Genomic DNA, 19,399 nt, shown 5'->3' with positions numbered 1-19,399 from the left:
ATGTTTCCTCAACGACTTGGATGCGAGCCTTATATGTGCAGGCAGCCCATGCAATGCCAGGGGCAGAGGAAGCACTGAAAGGGAAGCTGTACGCCTCTGTGTAGGAATGCGTAATTCTGGAGTTTACGACCAAACATACATAGTTGTTTAAATGCTCGTCTTGCCTGAAAACCTCGAGGTTTCCTCTGGACAGTTGCAGGGATGCAGTACTCGGATAGAACGCAAGCAACCCTAACATCAAATAATGGAATATACCCCCTGTCGGGAAAACTCAGGACGGCTGTATTCATATGATTGAAAGATAACGTCCAAAACCACTCTATATTAGCCAGAGAATGCACGATAAAAATAATGAAGCTGTTTTGGAACAGCACAAAAGACCTCGCTGCAAAAACATTCATGGAAATCTCACACAAATCCTAGAGATTTTTACAAATAGGGAGTTGTTGCTACTTTGCTATGGATGTAAATGCTTGGAGACGTGTATGTCTGGTTTGTCCTGTGTGTACAGAAAGGGGATGATGTACGTACATGATGGTCTTTGTATGCAGGGGCACTGTGGGCATGCTGCAGAATGTTGCCTGTGAATGCTGTGAGAATTGATGATAGTTGCACAGTCCATGTGCTGGGTGAAGCATGGGAGTGGATTACTGTGGATTTAGAATGGAGCCCTAACACGACTGACCCGCTGTTACTGTAACCTAATACCTTAACATGGAATAAAGACCTTGTCTCCTACCCTAATGGTCCCTGACTCTATGAAGAGCCTGTCCTCAAACTAAATGACACAGTGAAAGAGCTCTAAAGCAATCATTGATATGCACGAAGAAAAGCTAAACGCAGGGAGATTAATCTCAAAGGATGTTATAGATACATAACTAACGAAAGGATGAAAGGGTTGCTGAAGCTTTTAAAGATCGGAATGAAAAATAGCACTGAGAAGGAGGGACTTAGAAAATGGTAAAAGTGTAATATTACTGGAATTTAAAGACTGGAGGCACATAACAATGTATAGGGAGTTTATGCAGTAGACTTCAAAATGACGTTTGCCCTTGTCTCCTAGCTCTGCGGCTTTCTTCTCTATTCTTCCCTTATCTTCCTAACAGAATTATGACCACCACCTCATGCCCTCAAGCATTTTTCCTGTGTAGAATATATTGATACATGATGTTACTATGTTTCCTGTAAGCAGTTATTCCGGTACGATGAAAATGGTGAGGGGCTTCTTAAAGGGATGTGGTCGAAGAGGGAGGTGTGGCTTATGCAACTAAGGTTGTGACCTCTTACATGTGAGCTAGAATTCTGTGCCTGATAAATCCATACAGTGTCCTCCTACTCAAAGAATAGCTGAATCTAGCAACAAACAAGAAATGTACTGGTGGCCACTCTAGGCAATGTGCCTGCAGATGTAGACTTGTGGCTAGATTTCTACAGACAGCGTCCCTACTGAGTTGGACAGGCGACCAGACTCTACTAGACAATATCCATACAGACGTAGAGAGAAAACCAATATCCTAAGGTATTGTCCATGCTATCCAACATATCTGGCGCGAAGGTATAAGAAAACAGCAACTGTAGATATTTTTAAGATTGAGCCTGCAAGAGCATGCGCAAGCGAAAGCGCTCTCACTTGCAAGACATTTGTATGCAGTAATGGGCTTGGAACCTGCCCATAGCTTACCATTTATTGCCACCATTGCCGCTCTTCTATGCTGCGTTCTCATTGGGATGCCACGCATCACCTCCTTTGCATTCTGTGGCACAGGGACCAAGTACAGATTAATTAGCTTTAATAAGTGTCCCTCCCCTGGCCATCTGACACTTGCGCTGTTGTTCAGGTACTATTTGCACTATGACACAGTCACAATGCTTGTCGCGTCATAGGTTGCTTGTTTTTTAAACTTGTTCCCACCACTTCCCTGTTTCTTCTCCCCGTGTAGGCTTGGAACCCAGCTGCAAAAGTTGCTGAATAGCAGCATGACCCACTCTTCATGTTTTAAACTCATCCCCATCCCCACTGTGTTTCTTTTCACCAAGTGTAGCAGGACCCACTGTGGGAGCTACCTGTACATGAAACCATCAGTGGATAGGAAATGCCATACATTCCATGACCTATGCGCTCTCCTCGGGCACTGAAACACCATTGCGTCCCGGACTCTTAACTTTTGCAATTTTTTGGAGAAGGTGGAAGTTAGGGCTATTATTACCATTGATTGACGCATAAAGAGATCGTTTCTGGTTCCTTTGTCTTTTTCTACTTGCATAGCTTCAGTTATCTGTGAAGACAAGTTCTAATCCCTAGGTCCACACTTCAAGAAAATCAGTCACTTTATCCTCATGTGTCACAGTTGCCTCGTCTGCCAAAGTTGTGAGTGCTTTGATGCCGCCTAGTTCGATCCCAAGGGCCTGATTTATACTTTTTAGCGCCACATTTGCATCATTTTTTGACCCAAGAATGGCTCAAACGTACAAAATTCAATTTAGGCCCATATTTAGACTTTTTGACCCAAGCCAGTGGGTTTGCGTAATTTTTTTTACCGCCGGCTAATGCCATTCCTAAGCGCCATGCGGGCACCTTATTTAAGGATTGACGTTAGACGGCTGGTCAGAGTAAAAAAAATGACTCAAACCAGGCAGTGCCGGCATAGGGGAAAATGGGGGTTGTGCGCCAAAAAATGATGCAAGTCAGGTTTGAGTCAAAATCATGGCTCAAACCGGACTTGCGCCATTTCTTTACGCACAACCCCCATTGAAATGACCCCGGTCTTAGCAAAGACAGGAGTCATGCCCCCTTGCCCAATGGCCATGCCCAGGGAACGTCTGTCCCCTGGGCATGGCCATTGGGCACAGTGGCATGTAGCGGGGCCCAAATTAGGCCCCTTTATGCCACTTTAAAAAATAAAAAAATAATACTTACCTCAACTTACCTGTATTTACCTGGGATGGGTCCCCCCATCCATGGGTGTCCTCCTGGGGTGGGCGAGGGTAGCAGGGGGTGTCCCTGGGGGCAGGGAAGGGCACCTCTGGACTGCTTCCATGGTGTGAGACCATGGATGTAAGCCCACAGGTCCCTTAACGCCTGCCCTCACCCAGGCGTTACAAAACGGCGCACAGCCTGATGATTTTTTAAGGCCCGCCGTCTCCTGTGCGTCAAAATAACGCAGGAGTATAAATAAGGCGCACTGGCCTTAAAGTAATTTTTTGGACGGGAACGCCTACCTTGCATGTCATTAACGCAAGGCGGTTTCCTGCATCCAAAAAATGGCGCACACTGAGGTTTTTTGACGTCCGCGGGGTCGGGCTTCATAGTTTAAATATGGGCCACGGTTTGCGCCAAATATCCGTCAAAAGTTTTGACGCACATTCAGCGCAAACAGAGTATAAATATGCCCATAAATTTTGTACGCCGGTGCTAAAAACATATAAATCAGGCCCCAAATGCTATAAAAAAAAAAATCCACCTTTCAAAGCCACCGACCTGTTGACATCGGGCTGCCGGGGAAGCTCCTGATATCCCTGCAGGCCAGCTTTAAGTGTTGTTTTGTTGCTGAGTGTTCTGTTTTTCCGGTCTCCAATTTGGAAATAGATGTTTTGAGAGACACATGCATTATAGGTCTCTTTTTGTGATTTGTTTTGCTGGCTTTAAAATGTGATTACAGTTTGCCCAGCTAGGCAAGAAAACCTCTCTCTCCTGTCTCTCTCTCTCTGGTAATTAACAAGCGTAAGCTACAAGTCGGCCATTTATACTGCGTCTGTCTGCACCACGTCTGCTGGTGAGTTATCCATGCATTCCCAAACTGTTCTCAGGAAACACACTGCCCTATGTTCTCACCGAGCCTCTAGGCGCTCCCCTACAGAACCATCATGCGCCTAGTTCTAGCATAATATGATGCAGTTTACTGTACTGAGTTTACTTTCGTTATCCATTAGAATTATGTATTATGTTAACATGGCAGGTTAAGCAGCAACATAAGTGTCAAGGCATTGATGCACAAATGGTCTTTCCGCACAGTATGGAAATTCCTTTTGCACATGATAACTGTTGCTGAAAGCAGTGAGGAATAGCATACCGAAATGGTTTGCGTACCAGATTTGTGGCCCCATACTGTCCTTTCCAAACAGGTTTCATGTGTAGTTTCTAACTCACGAGCAAAAATCAGGAGTGTGAAGTACTTGCGTTTAACTCGTAAAATGGTGCAAAGTGAAAATCTGGGGCAAAATCCTTTGGTGCCTGAATTTTAGGTCGAGCACGTGCTCTCGCTTGTGAGAGTCTTGTGTTCAATAATGGACTTGGAACCCGCCCATAGCTTACTATTTGTTGGCATCATAGTCACTTTTCTCTGCTGTCTTCTCATTGAGCAGCACTTGCCATGCATCACTTCCATTTCTGTCAGGGGCGTAGGTTGGTCAGTATGACTTGGGGGGGGGGGGGGGGGGGGGGTGGGTGAGCTATAGATTTCCCAGTGTTAAAATACATTACACAATAAGCAAGGTGAAGGAGAGGGGCTTACCAGGCACTGGAAAGGTAGAGGAACGCGATGGATAGATGCACTAAGTAAGAGAAAGAGCATTATTTTGTGAAATAACTACATTTTTTAACTCTTTATGAACAGAGAAAGGGAGAGAGTGCATGTCTGTGTGTGTAAAAACTCCTAGTGAAATTGGCAGACACCTCCCCATACCCGACTGAAAACACCTACATCCAACTATTTATCACTAAATACATTTATTAGGGGAGTGTAACACCCCACACCTGCCCCCCTGAAACTATGCCCCTGATTTCCATGGCACAGGGACCAGGTACAGTGTAATTAGCTTTAATTAGTGTCCCTCTGCTGGTAGACTGAAGCTTGTGTTGTGATTCAGGTACTATTTGTGCTATGACATGGTCACAACACTGACCGTGTTATAGCTCTTTTTTTAAACTTATCCCCACATTCTTGCTTGTTAAAGCTTTTTTCACCATCCTATTATCTACTCTACCCACTCTTCCATTCACTACCACCTCCCCCTAGTTGCCAAAGCCCATAGGTGAGACCTATTGGCTTTGCCAATACTTATTTCATCTGGCGTGTGGGGCGTTTTTATTGCTGGTGAGCGAAGAACAGAAATATGGGCCCACTTGTATGTCTGGCATAATAGCAGAACTGTCACCAGACCTTATACGACCAACAAAAAATAGCTTTCAGACGTATTCCTGAGAGAGGGGCTCACACATGTTGGTTGACTTCAGTATATCAGTGAATTGGACAGAAGTTGTGTGCTTCCATCAAAAGAATGCTTGTTTCACTTCTATTTGATCCTGAGGGGTTTTCCCCTCACCTAAAATGGCTGTTGAATTAACATCATGAAGCAGTTTAACAGTGAGGAACTGCTTGATAATGGGGCAATACCCGATCCTGCTTACACCTTCCACACTAGCTAGTATGAGGGTTTTGAATGACATTAAGGCTGGAAGAATGGTGGTGGAAGTATTGTCTCTTCCCATCTGTCACGATTCTGTTTTCCTAGCTTCTCTCAGCTTTCTCTCCACTTTTAACTCTTTTCCTTTCCCGTGTGCCATCTTTCTTCTTCTTTTTCCATCCTTTTTGACCTTTTTCTATTCTCTCTTACACTCATTCCTCAGATTGTATCTTGTTTCTTCACCCACATTTCGCCTTTCACTTTCATTTACTGCATAACATGTTCCCTTATCGGCCAATTTCTTCCTTTTTTGTCTGACATCCTCACCTCCGCAGCCTCTCCAATGTCCCTTCTTTCTTTCTCTCTCTTCTTTTTCTCTTTCTCTTATAACTTCACTTTTCCATTATCCTGACCGTATATCTCAGTCTTGCATATTTCTTCTCCTCTACCTACTTTCTCGTTTGCTCTTAGCTGAAGCCTTTCCGTCACCTATTCCTTTTCCTATAACCTGACCCCATCATCCTCCCACAATGCCCCAAATGACCTGCTGTCCCTTCCCTGTCTTTAACTCTCTCCCACTCAACCATCTCTCCCTCTCTTTTCCCATAACTGTGCTTTTTCTTAATCCCTCTTCTCTCCTTTCGCCCTTTGTTGTCTCATCCTTTCTCGATGTTCACCTTCCATTCCCCTTTTAGTCCAATCTTTTAACCTCCCTATTTTCTGTTCCATTACCCAGTCCTTATACATTGCTCCCTCTACCTCTCTCTCTTGAGGGCCCTTTTCTTTCTTGGCTAGACCTCCACTCCCCCGCCTCTGTGTGATCCCTCCTTCCTTTTCATGTGCCCTTCCTTTCTTCTCTCCATCCCTTCTCTGCCCTTGTCCTCATGTGTCAGTCTCTGCTGACTCATTCCTTCTTCTTTACCTTCTCATGTTTCTTTCCTCTTATATATGGCTGCCTACGCTCTACACACTCCTCCTCCTGTGTTGCTTTTCCGTCTCTTTCTCTCTCTCCCCTTTCTGTCCAACTGACTCATTCCATATTCCAGCTCTTTGCCTCCTTCACCTGCCCAAGCTCTGTCTGTATATTCCCATGTTACCCTCTTGCCTCTATATATTTATTTATTATATATTTATTTGCCGCCAACACCTCCCACTTCTCTCTTCACAATAGTCCTTGTTTGCCCATCTTCCATCTTTCATTCCCTCTGCTGTCTTTGCACACCTCACTCTCTGCCACCTCTCCTTCGTCCCTTGACTCTCTACTCCCTCCCTCTTGAAAACATGTCTGCCTCTTCGCCCCCACCTTTACTACCCAGGCGCCCCCACACCTGGGAGAGGGGTGCCCCTATTTGCGCCACAGGCAGGACCCATCCCCTGATGAGGTGGCAGAAACAACAAAGAAGCAACGTCCAGCAGGAAGCGCATCATCAGGAGGTGCAGGAGACCCAAGGCAGGGAGGATATTTAAGCGGTCTGGATCATCGCCTCCCTCGCTTCCCCCTCCCTGCCCCCTGTTCTCCGGATGTGCAGGAGGTCGCGCCCTACCAAGCAGAATCTTCGCCCTTGGTGGAAGTCTCCGGATCGTTGGTGGAGCATTGGTGTTTTCTCGTAGCAACGCTGGTCGGGAGCCCACAGGGTGCACCAGGTGAGATTGCCAGGTAGCTCCTCACCCTGTGGCAGGGTCCAGGACGGGAAATAGCAGGGAATACTCTGAATATGGACTCTTGGCTGGCATGACCCCTGAGCGGGTGTGATTGTGTGGACACTGGTCTGGCAAGAGAGGGAGGTTAATCTACCGGTGGTCCTGGACTTCCTTTCTCTGCCCTAGATGCCTGGTTGGAACTTTGGGGGCTACGCCTGTTTTCAGATACCCCGGTGGGGCCGATGTGCTATGCGGTGCCCTGCAAATTTTGCTGGGACCACCCTTCTGGAGTGAAGGGATGCAAATTATTGTGCCAATGATGTTATGCTGTTGTCCTCTGCTGACTGACTTAAAAGCCTGGGTGGCGGTGCGTTCTGGGGCCTGCCGGCACAATGCGCACTGCAGCCCTAGTGACAAGAGACTGTCTCCATGAGTGCTGTAACCAATCGCTGGCTGCCGTCCTAGAAAAATTGTAAATGCTTGAAGCCATATCTCGCATACCTTGATGTCTTATGTATTTTCCTGTTGAATTCTGCTGTCCCTGGTGGTGATCTTTGGGTTGATGGTTTACATGGCACATATGCTATTCAATTTTTAAATGTATACTACTGGAATAAAAGGGCTACGCATGGGCGATCCACATACTTGAGTGGTCTAGAATCTTTCTGAAGTGGGGGAGCGAGTTGCACGTTGTGCGCACACTATCTCAATTCTCTCCTCACTTGCCTAACTTGGTGCTGTTGGCTCCTCTCTCAGTGCTGTTCAGCAGAGTGAGGGAGTGAGGCTGCTGTGAGGAGAAGGCCTGAAGTCTGCTGTTTGTGTTGTCTCAGAACTGGCTGAAAACACCCATTGAGCGTTAAACTGGGTTGTGCAGTATCTGATCTCCCTATCCAATGAGGGGTCTTGGGAAGGAAGGAGACAGTGTCAGGACCAGGGAATTAATCTGTCCACCATTGTGCCCCAAAGCGCTCCGCCTCATTCTGGGCAAGTACTGAAAGTTTTGCAGCGAATATTGGGCCAGATGTACCAAAGGATTTTACCCATTCTGTGTCTATGGGAAAAAGCTTTCGTACATATGGCCCATTGTTCCTACCTAATACTCCTTGCCACAAAAGCTGGCCAAGCTATCAGGTGAAAGATAATAATTCTTGAATTGGCCCTTCTTCTGGAAAGACAATGCGGCTTGGGTAAAGTTATTTACATGCCAGTTAGTAAAGAGATATTCCGACACGCTTTTACCTCTAAAAGACCAATAAGACTGAGTGGAAGCAATAACGTGCCATGCCTAACTTTAGAAACACTACACTATCAGGATGGATCTCTTATTCGCTCTACCCCATTGTAAGCACTTCACAACTGGATATTTTTTTTTTTAAATCTCTGTAAGAGGTGATAGTGTGACAGATTCAGTAGGACAAAACTCAAAAGCGTTGATGCAGTGAAGAATATCACTATCGGGGGAAGGTCAGTTTTAGAAGCAAGCATTGGCAACACCAATAGGTCATAACTTAAAATGCAAGCCAAACCTATTGGTTTTGGAATTTTGTTTTTTTACTGCCAGTGCGGAGCCCCGGCATATCTGTGTCTCTTGTTGATGTTATAGTGTGCACTAGCACTGTGTGGTAGAGTAGTGGTTCATAAACATTAAAATAAAATAAAATGTAAATTCTTTGCTAAACAAGTTCCCTTAAGTGAGTGGAAAGTAAATAAACATCTTAGTAATTTGAAGTAAAATATCTTCTTCGGATACAGACAATAGTTCTTCTGTAACACCCTCAATTCAACATCATGGCCCTCATTCTGACCTTGGCGGGCGGCGGAGGCCGCCCGCCAAAGTCCCGCCGTCAGCTTACCGTTCCGCGGTCGAAAGACCGCGGCGGTAATTCTGACTTTCCCGCTGGGCTGGCGGGCGGTCGCCTTCAGACCGCCAGCCAGCCCAGCGGGAAAGAGGCTTCCACGATGAAGCCGGCTCGGAATCGAGCCGGCGGAGTGGAAGCTGTGCGACGGGTGCAGTTGCACCCGTCGCGTATTTCACTGTCTGCGCAGCAGACAGTGAAATACATGTAGGGGCCCTCTTACGGGGGCCCCTGCAATGCCCATGCCAGTGGCATGGGCACTGCAGGGGCCCCCAGGGGCCCCGCGACCCCCCCTACCGCCATCCGGATCTCGGCGGTCCGACCGCCGGGATCTGGATGGCGGTAGGGGGGGTCGGAATCCCCGCGGCGGTGCAGCAAGCTGCGCCGCCGCGGAGGATTCAATGGGGCCGCGGTACACTGGCGGGACCCCGCCAGTGGTGCCGGTCCGACCGCGGCTTTACCGCCGCGGTCGGAATCCCCATTGGAGCACCGCCGGCCTGTCGGTGGTGCTCCCGCGGTCCTCCGCCCTGGCGGTCAAAGACCGCCAGGGTCAGAATGACCACCCATGTTTTTTCTTCTTTCTTTTTTTTTGTTGCATAAAATATGCACTATTTCTAGACATCATATTTCGGTGCTCCCTACGAAGAGACATTGAAAGCAATACTTGTGCTGAACTTTGATCAGTTTCTGTCCCATGCTACAATTGGTGTACCCTAGGTTTTCAAAAACCTACATTTTCCAGAAATTTTGAAAATATATTTTTCTTCTATGTTAGAACAACATCTTATGACTATAAAAGTAAATAATTTCTTAACGTTTTCTCAGTAGAAAAAGGTTATTTAAGCGTAATGCAAAACGACAAAACGGTTTAAGAATTTTGACTGAAAAACGTTGATATTTGAGTAGCACATATTGTCTAATGAAAAATAACAATTAAAATATGTTTTTCCTCATATTCTTTGAATGTTTTTTTTTCAGATGTGCACCGGGATTCTATGGAAACCCTTTGTTAATAGGGAGCACTTGTAAAAGATGTAACTGCAGTGGAAACTCGGACCCCAACTTAATCGTTGAAGATTGTGACGAAGTCACAGGCCAGTGCCGCAACTGTTTACGCAACACCACAGGATTCAACTGCGAGAAATGTGCGCCTGGCTTTTATGGAAATGCAACTGTTCCATACAACTGTAAAGGTACTCCGCGTTTATAATACAAACACTGGTGGCTTTGGTTGGCAAGTGTGGAATGGAGATTTATTGTGCTGCGCCGGCTGTGAATTCTGGGATTCGAGGTGCTGGAAGTCTCTTTCAACAGATATGCACTTGCAAAGTGCACGAGCATTATTCTGATCGACGACAGACTCTCTCTCAAGAGGTGCATGAGTGACCTAGGGATAGCATGCCATATTTAGATATTGAGGCCCATATTTCTACTTTTTGCCGCAAAACTGAGCTAACGCAGTCTTGCGTCAAAAAAATTAGCGCCGGCTAACGCCATTCTGAAGCGCCATGCGGGCGCCGTATTTAATCAATGACGTTAGCCGGTGTTAGCCGCCGGCGCTGCCTGGTGTGCGTGGAAAAAAACGACGTACACCATGCAGCGCTGGCGTAGGGGGATATGGAGTTTGGGCGGGAAAAAATGGGGCAAGTCAGGCTGAGGCAAATTTTTCGCCTCAACCCGATTTGCGTAATTTTTTTTCACTCCCAACCCCCATTGAAATGACTCCTGTCTTAGCAAAGACAGGAGTCATGCCCCCTTGCCCAATGGCCATGCCCAGGGGACTTATGTCCCCTGGGCATGGTCATTGGGCATAGTTGCATGTAGGGGGGCACAAATCAGGCCCCCCTATGCCACCCAAAAAAAAAAAAAAAAGACCTACCTGAACTTACCTTAAGTTTCCAGGGATGGGTCCCTCCATCCTTGGGTGTCCTCCTGGGGTGGGCAAGGGTGACAGGGGGTGTCCCTGGGGGCATGGGAGGGCACCTCTGGGCTCCTTCAGAGCCCACAGGTCCCTTAACGCCTGCCTTTTCCAGGCGCTAAAAAACGGCGCAAAAGCAGCCGTACGTAATTTTTTTGACCCGCCCACTCCCGGGCGTGAATTTTGCCCGGGAGTGTAAATACAACGCACATGCCTCGGAGTCAATTTTTTAGACGGGAACGCCTACCTTGCATATCATTAACGCAAAGTAGGTGTCCACGCAAAAAAATGACGCACACTCCATGGACTTTGGCGCTAGACGCGTCTAACGCCAAAGTATAAATATGGAGTTAGTTTTGCGTCGGAATTGCGTCAAAAAAAACGACGCAATTCCGGCACAAACGGAGTATAAATATGCCCCTGAATATATTTTCACGTTGTGATGCACTAAACAGCAACATCTACATTACTTTTGGAACAATTTGGGTTCTTACAAGAATTTCCAGAGTTTTTTGGGAAAAGGGTATCACTCTAGACTAAAGGTGTATAAAATTGTGTAATTTTTAAACTGACATTCTGCTATTTGTTGATGAAAGTTTGTAGATTTATGTATGAAAGGAGAACTGAACACAACGAAATACCAAACGTTCAATAGTCACTCAAGATATAAGGAAAGAGATTGGTTCAAGGAGACAATCTTACACGTACATTTTGCTGTAACCTGTCTCCCACAAAACTTTTTCTCCTCAAACTAATTCTCTGCAGCAAAAACTTTTGGAAAATTTCACTCTATAATCGTTTTCAACATTTCACACAATTTGTGTAACATGCAACATTTTCAATCTTTGGCCTCCTCTAACAGAACCATTTGATATGGGGACCAGCAAACAACAGGCTTGACTACTGCAATGTACACTCTATGGCCCATATTTATACTTTGTTTGTGCCGCCTTTGCGTCATTTTGTGATGCAAAAAATGGCCCAAACTTACAAAATATAACTGTATTTTGTAAGTTTGCACCGTTTTTGCATCAGAAAATGACACAAAAGCGGCGCAAACAAAGTATAAGTATGGGCCTATGTGTTTAACAGCAATCATTTGCTCATGGACTCCAGATGAACAGATGATGCACTGAACCAATTCACAAGAATGATGGTGATCACCAGCCAGCTGCCCAAAATAATTCCACCTTATTTGTTTTCAAGCATGTCACACCACATTTTGGACATTTGTCAGCGCTGAACATGATAGATGTTTTGAATACCCAAATTAACAATACTGAGCATACAGAAGAATAGAATGGTGAGTTGTTATTACCAGGATTCAAATTTACAACCCTCAGATCCTCACATATTTCAACAATATGCACCTAAAACTCTGGGCCAACCTTCAGCCAAAACTGATCTGTCTTTTTATGTGCCGAGTTTCAGACGCAAGTGTGGAGCCTCCTTATTGATAAAATGACTATTAGTAAAATTAAACTTGGTCATGTACATAAGAGGATTCAGGACCAACCGCTGCGGGTTTGATTAATCATGCTGCCATTGCTGCCCATAAAAGACATAAAATGTCCCTAAGCGATCGTCCATGAGATAAAGTGGAGATCGCTTTTGTGGAGAAGGCTTACAAGGAAATACAGGAGAAGCACAAGACAGATATTATAGAGAAGGTTTGGGAAGACCTAGAGAGGGCTTGGGCATGCAGAGACAGCCCAGCATTCTGGAAGGTGGTGAACTACCCTTTTTTTTAGGGATTACCAAAGGCTCAAGTAGAGTCCGTTATTCCAGAATATACTTGGGTGGAGCATTTTACGAAAAATGTTTAATCCTGTAGATCTTGAATCAGGCCAAACAAGCATTGATGTGGCTCTTTGTGATCAGAGGGCGACAGCCACTTTCAGTCAGACTATCAATGCTCATGATGTGGAGCTTGCTGTTAGGAGAAGCCTTCCAAGGAAGGCCCAGTGCTCGAATGGAGTGTCTTCAGATTGGTCCTCTAGTCCCCCTTGGGAGGAGGCAATTGTGGTCCCAAATATTTAAAAAAGGGTAAATAGACAACACTAGTTGTTACTGTCTCGTATCAGTACTGGATAGCATTTTAAAGAATTTAGGTAGAATTGTATTCTTTAAACTGGAGGACTGGGCTACTGAGAACCCGTCTCTGTCAGAGGTACAACTTTGGTTTCGGACAGGAGTAGGCACAGCGGAACAGTGCTTCATTCTTTATCTCATAGTTGGGAAGTATGTCAAAGCCAGGAGTGGTTCCATTCATATGGCTTTTATGGACCTCTCCTGTGCATTTGACACAGTTCATCATCCCAAACAACGGGATATTATGAAGGGAATGGGTGCTGGCAAAGCACTGATTGATTTGTTGCAACAAAAACATATGGGCTTTTTATCTAGGATCTGCAATGGTACTAAGGAGGACTTTCCTCGACTATTAGATCCAGTATAGCCATCCGACAGGGATGTGTAATGGCACACTTTTTGTTTTTATTGGATATAAATGGCCCAGATAAATATCTGTGTGAAGTTCGCAAGGACTGGCCTGACACCCATCCAGTGCCAGTGCTTTTATCTGCAAATAATGCAGTCTCAATAGCAAGGTTGGACAAATGGCTTCTGATTTTACTTGATGCATTGGGCTCTTTTATGACACATTTAGGCTTAAATACAAATTTAGAAAAAGTCTTTTGCAGTGAGTTGTGCTCCAAAAGACTTGAAAACCAGAACTTTTTTTAATTATTGGGATTGAAGTAAAGAAACTGTGCAAGAATCCTTGCCATTGGTTAAAAGTAGGGGACGGTTTCTGCAGAGATCTATTGAGTCAATCTTCCGATTGGCTGGTAGTTTAGTCCATAATCCGATTAGGGAAGTTCTTCACATTTACAATTCTGAATGTGTGGCAATTGCATGCTGTGGCACAGGGTTTGAGGGTATATTGGTGCCAAACAGTTGCAAACGGTGGAAAACAAATTCCTGTGCAGGATGCATCGGTCCCTCAATCCACTCCTAATATAATGTGTCATTTAGAGGTTGGGCTGGGTGCATCTGGAAGATAAAATCTAGCTCCGTCCTCTGCTTTTATGGCTGAAGCAAGTTTTTTTTTCTGACTGCTTCACATTAGATACTATGGCTATTATAACATGGCTGGCATATCGAAAGACAGCTATTACCAGCCTGGGGTATTCAGAGCTTTATTATAACCCTGAGAGAACAAAGAATTAATCCAAGGCTATGGTTAAGGAACTTAATATAAACTACCCATAAGTTGCTCATTTGACTAAATTTGGCGAGACAAAGAATAGAAGTAATTACGAACTGTTTAAAATTACAGCTGAACTAGCTGTTTTTCATCCTGGAAACCATAGTTCTCTATCCGAGGAATGCTTTTGTTTGGAAAGTAGGTTTAGCCTTGAAGAAATCCTGGGGGGAGGCCATTTACCTTTTGAGGTCAATACATAAGCCACTTATGGGACTTCCCCTGTGCTTCCGGATTTCAAGTCCCAGTTTGTTGCCATCAAAAAAACAGCATATTGTGCCTCTTGCAGAATATTGAAAAGCAGGGGAAGTTTACCTTGGACCTGGTATTTATTGGTGTAAGGACCACAGCCTTGTCTGAATATTGCTCCTCCCCAGTGCTTAATTTGTAAATCAAGAGGTTCCGGTGCTCAAAGCCCTTCTCTTAAACACGAGACTGCTGTAATTAAATCTGCCAGCACTGAATACTGAGGCACCGTATTCCTGAAGCCATCTCGGGCCTCTTCAATCCATTTACGGTCACCCCTGCCCCTTCAGCTCATCCTGCAACTTTCTAATTTCTTTTGCTCGCAGCAAATGCTTGAGGCATAAGAATAAGCCCCGGCCCTCTCAAATAAGTGCCGGTGCTCAGCACCGGAAACAACAAGCACAAATTAAGCACTGCTCCTCCCTCAATATGAAGCTTGATAGATATCACTAAGAAAAAAACAGTAAAAAAATACATAAACCATCCTAAAAAGCTATCTACAGATATATATAGTCTCACGCAGGTGACAAGGAAGACTTCTATATATCCTGACTGAGCATTCATCATGCCTTCCTCTTTTTTGCTGTGTTCAGAGGTGTCGAAGCAGCAGGTCTGCACTGTCTAAAATAAGCTGAAAAATACTCAAGATTATCCTTTAGCATTTAGCTTAATCGAAAAGTCACCTTTCCAGTATATTTCACATTGCAGTTAAGAAAACCCTGGATGTTGTTGTAATTTGTTAATGGGGTAGATCTGTTGGCACTTTCTTCATTTAAGATAAATGTAGACATACAGTGAAGATATGACATTTGTGCCTATGAACAGAACCAGAGTACTGGCTTGTTATTGCTAGCATTGAGTAGAGAGCAGGACACAATATCAAAAGCCAAATTCATTGTGATTAGAAATGGTAACATAGTAGAGGACGCTAGAACTATCTCACATATTTTAGATTACTATTGTTGCACTGAGTTCTGCCCCAGCAAAACACCCAGATTTTTTGATTTTCTGATCACCTGGGTTTTGGACTTTTTACTGTGGGAAAGTCTCACTACTGGTGTCTCACCCACAGTAATTACATGGTAAACGTACTGCGCGTGTTTACCACCAGTGTCTGCCTTTTAAGATAAGGCCACTGCAACGTAGCAAGGATAAGTGGTTTCTGCAGTTCTGACTATGGGGGGAGCCCCGTTAAAGAGGATGAGGGCAGAGGAGTGCCGCTGCACACTCCTGCCCCCACGTGGTCCACTCTTTCCACTCTCCCTGCTCCCCGTGTCTGGGGGAGCGTGAGGCGACCACAAAAGATTGCACATCTACCCACTGGTGCGGGTAGACCCAAATGCAGGTTGCTGGCTCCCACGGCAGCACCTGTTTGTGTTTCTGGTTTTGGGAGCCATGAGGGCAGCCGGTAGTGGGCTCCACGAGCTGCCCTCCAACAAAGGCAGTAATTGAGGTGCCCGGGTGAGACCAGGAACCCCCAACCAAAACGAAACTTGGGCGCAGGGCCGCTTTATGAAACAAAACAAAAAACACAGAAGGGAAACTGACGCAGCGCTCCCCAGTGCAGCAAGAGAGCCGCTGTCCTAATATTCATTGCACTACAGAGCATCACCCCATAATGCAGGCCTTTTCTGTAAAAAGCATTTCTCAGCATATAGTGATCCTAGGACAATGGAACCACCACCAAATTGTGCAGCACAATGTGCTCTTGTTCTGTGTATCATCTTCTGAGTCCTCACCCTAAGTTGGGGGGACCCCAAAATCATCACCTTCCCTGCTTTTACATACATTTTCAAGCTCTCCATACCTAGAGCTTTTGCTCTCCAGCCCTGAGTAGTCCACCCTCTAGGGGCTTTGGCTACGGCTAAATTTTAGAAGGCCTAGAACGCCTACAAATGTGTAATGCCCTGTTCATGTTGTTATGCTCTCTAGCGGCTGATTGAATGGTTACCCTTCAGTGCTTTTCACCAAGCTATTTTCACGTGGTTACCTCCTCTAGGGGCAGATTGTATGGTTACACTGCAATGATTTTTCACCATGCTGTTTTACTGTGATGCCGTTTAGGGGTTGTTCTGATCATTACAGTTTAATTTCCAATATATGAAAGGATACACAAACACCAAGTTTATTCCTGATAAAGGTTTTTTGGGGTTTTCAGGATGATTGCATATTTTTATTGATCCATCATTATTGCAAAAAGGTGCCCCTTCCTGCACAAAAACAATCCTGTGGACGACACAGGCACCCTTGCGCCATGGTGCAAGGGTTCCTGAATTGGTGGTAGGCTGATGAAACAGTGGCCTGTGCAAGGGGAAAGAACAGGAAGGCACCACATTGCATAAATATAGGGCATTCCTGCCCTACACCAAATCCTGCTAAATATGGCTCCTAGGTTATTTCTGATAAATGCTTTTTTGGGTTTTCAGAATGATTGTATATGTTTTATTGATCAAAATTGTGACTGTGATTCATGCAAAAGTAACATCAATATTACAACATGACGGTTTGAACTCACTTGATATGTTTGGGTGAACCCTCTAGGGGGGTCACCAGTGATTACACAATGTCATCTATGGTATGTTCCACCTGCCATTGTATATTTGTGAATTACTGCATAGTATTTAGTAGTGTGTGCAATAAATGTACTTCTCCTTTGTCTAAAGAAAAAGTGCTGAATGGACAATCATTTATTGAGTGTTTTTATTGCACGCCATTGATTAGTGATTACTTGCTCACACCCCCTGCCTTGAGGAGGCCTTAGACTGCTCCACCTCGCTACCCTGTGAGAGTCAAGGGCTACAACGGGTGTTTGGGTTCCACTGAGAACAACTGAGAAACTATAACTTGTGCTGACCACATAACTAATAACCCATTTCCAACAATTATGAACATAAGCACGAGGACAGCAAAGGCTAAAATAGTACTTTGGAGATGGAACCATGCTTATCTTCACTTTGCATAGCTTTTTAATACAGATAAAGGACCAACGTTATTGGTATTGCTCTTCACATAAGGCAAGTTAATATCTCTTATCAGGCTTCTCCCTAATAATACATACTTGGTAAGGATGGCATTACAGCCAAACTATATAAAAATGTATATGCTGATCTTGCTTCACTGCTTTCTGACAAGAGACAGAATGTCTTGATGGGAGGCAATTTTTCTGTCAAGGATGCACGCAAGAATCCCAGCTTTTATAAAAAAAAGTCTAAAACCTGACCAATCATACATCCTATCACCTCACATCTTTATTTAACATTGATAGCAAGATCAGCATGTGAGCTTTCATTCCAATCAAAATGATTTACTGCACAGCAGGCGCCACATCTTGGCATCACATTCTGGAATGAAAGCTCACTAATGCCGGACATGGAATTGAGACAAAAGACACAAATTTGTGTCCAATAAATTGCCACTTTTGAGCAATCCACAAACAACTAACAGCTAAGGTAAACTGAGGAACTGAAATTTACAGCAACGGTGGTATCCACTATGCCACAATGACTAAATTCGTTCACAGACTCTTGAAAGCCACTGTATGATGATCTGACCGAATGAACAAAAGTCATTCCTTCACAAAAGACTAAGGTACTTTGGTGTCACCAATCATTTTTTTTTACCTTAACACATAGCTTGCCACTATACTGTAATTGTGTTTTACATATATATAATTATATTTAGGCCAAACACTGAAACATACGTTGTTAGGGGTCAAAACGTGTCAACAATATCAAGCAGGTGCAGTAGGCAAAAGTAACCCCAATTGGAGTTTGCAACAGGATTACTAAGATACTACTTATCTTCCACTAAACACATGGCGAGAACCCCCTGCACATCCCCTTTATTATATATGTGACACGAGGTTCTTCTTTTAGTTTATGTTTATTTTAATGCTGACACATGCTTCACAACACAGTGGCCCTGGTTAGACCTCTGCATGATGCCTGATGTATTACTGTTTGATAAATGTTTTGTGTTGTATTGCATTGTGGGCGCTTCCATGTATGTCAAATTGCTCATTGCCTCTCTGGATTCCGCTTCTGTAATTTCAGATTGCCACTGTAAGAACTGTGGCACAGAGTCCTGTGATGATATCAGTGGGATATGTCGCTGCAAGAAAGGAGTAACGGGGCCACTCTGTGACCGCTGTGAGGTACACGTTTCAGTTTATTGTGTATGCATTAATATAGTTATCACAGTGAAAGAAAGAAACCAACTGCTGAACTGGCAAATGAAATATAAGCATGAGTTATCTCTCACACGTTGAATGTGTGGACATTTCTTCCTTAAAGAATGGGTTGGCTGATTTAATCCTGTCTTATAAAGTGGCCTTCAAGTATTTCATGTAATGTCTAATAAATGGCTTCTTAGATAAGTCACACGGACCATCAGAGTTGTAGTGAGTACAGATTAAGGGCAGAACTGAGAAAAGCCTGAACAAAAGTATTATTGATGAAAAAATACAGTGGCACACAATAGTGAGCAAAAGTAATATATAGCTCAAGTAGGAACAGTACACAGGAAAAAGCAGTATGCAAAGTTCAGCAATTAAAGACTCAAAATAATATAAACAAGATTATTTAAATAACTAAACATATAGAACAAGCATGGTTATTGGTGTGTAAAACAATCTGAAGGAGCAGAATAACATCGACCACCATTAAAATGTGTGTTTGCACACTTTGGGCCTCATTTACAAAGGTAACTTACACTTTTGAGTATGTTTACATATTTGAGTAAATTTACAACTTTTCAGTATTCACAAACTTCACTTTTGTACAGTTTTATTTTAGTAACTTACATGTGTGCATTACACTTTTGTAGTAAATCCAGCATTACACATCACCAACCACTGGTACTCCCACCCATAGAAAATAATGGAGGTAGAGAGTTAAAAAAAAAATCCATAGGAAATATTGCTAAATAAAATTAGACTAAAATAGTTACAAATATACAATAGTCACAAACATACTACAAAACAAATTAATGTTAAAAAATTAACAGAATACATATTTATTATTTAATTATAAAATATTTATTAACCTATTTTTAATTTATTTAAAACAGAAT

The 19,399-nt window shown here is 44.0% G+C and overlaps 1 protein-coding gene across 1 annotated transcript in view; it reads left to right on the top strand.

Annotated features, from left to right (window-relative positions):
• Nucleotides 1–19,399, top strand: part of LAMA4 (laminin subunit alpha 4) — a 557,086-nt gene that overhangs the window by 185,525 nt on the left and 352,162 nt on the right. The window contains exons 5-6 of the mRNA XM_069234539.1: nucleotides 9,879–10,093; nucleotides 18,382–18,482. Of these exons, the coding sequence (XP_069090640.1) occupies nucleotides 9,879–10,093; nucleotides 18,382–18,482 (316 nt within the window). The remainder of the gene's footprint in view (nucleotides 1–9,878; nucleotides 10,094–18,381; nucleotides 18,483–19,399) is intronic.

Source organism: Pleurodeles waltl, chromosome 5 (assembly GCF_031143425.1).
Source record: "Pleurodeles waltl isolate 20211129_DDA chromosome 5, aPleWal1.hap1.20221129, whole genome shotgun sequence".
NCBI lineage: Eukaryota > Metazoa > Chordata > Amphibia > Caudata > Salamandridae > Pleurodeles > Pleurodeles waltl.
The sequence above is the reverse complement of the archived record's forward strand: the minus strand, read 5'-3'. Positions and strand labels throughout refer to the sequence as shown.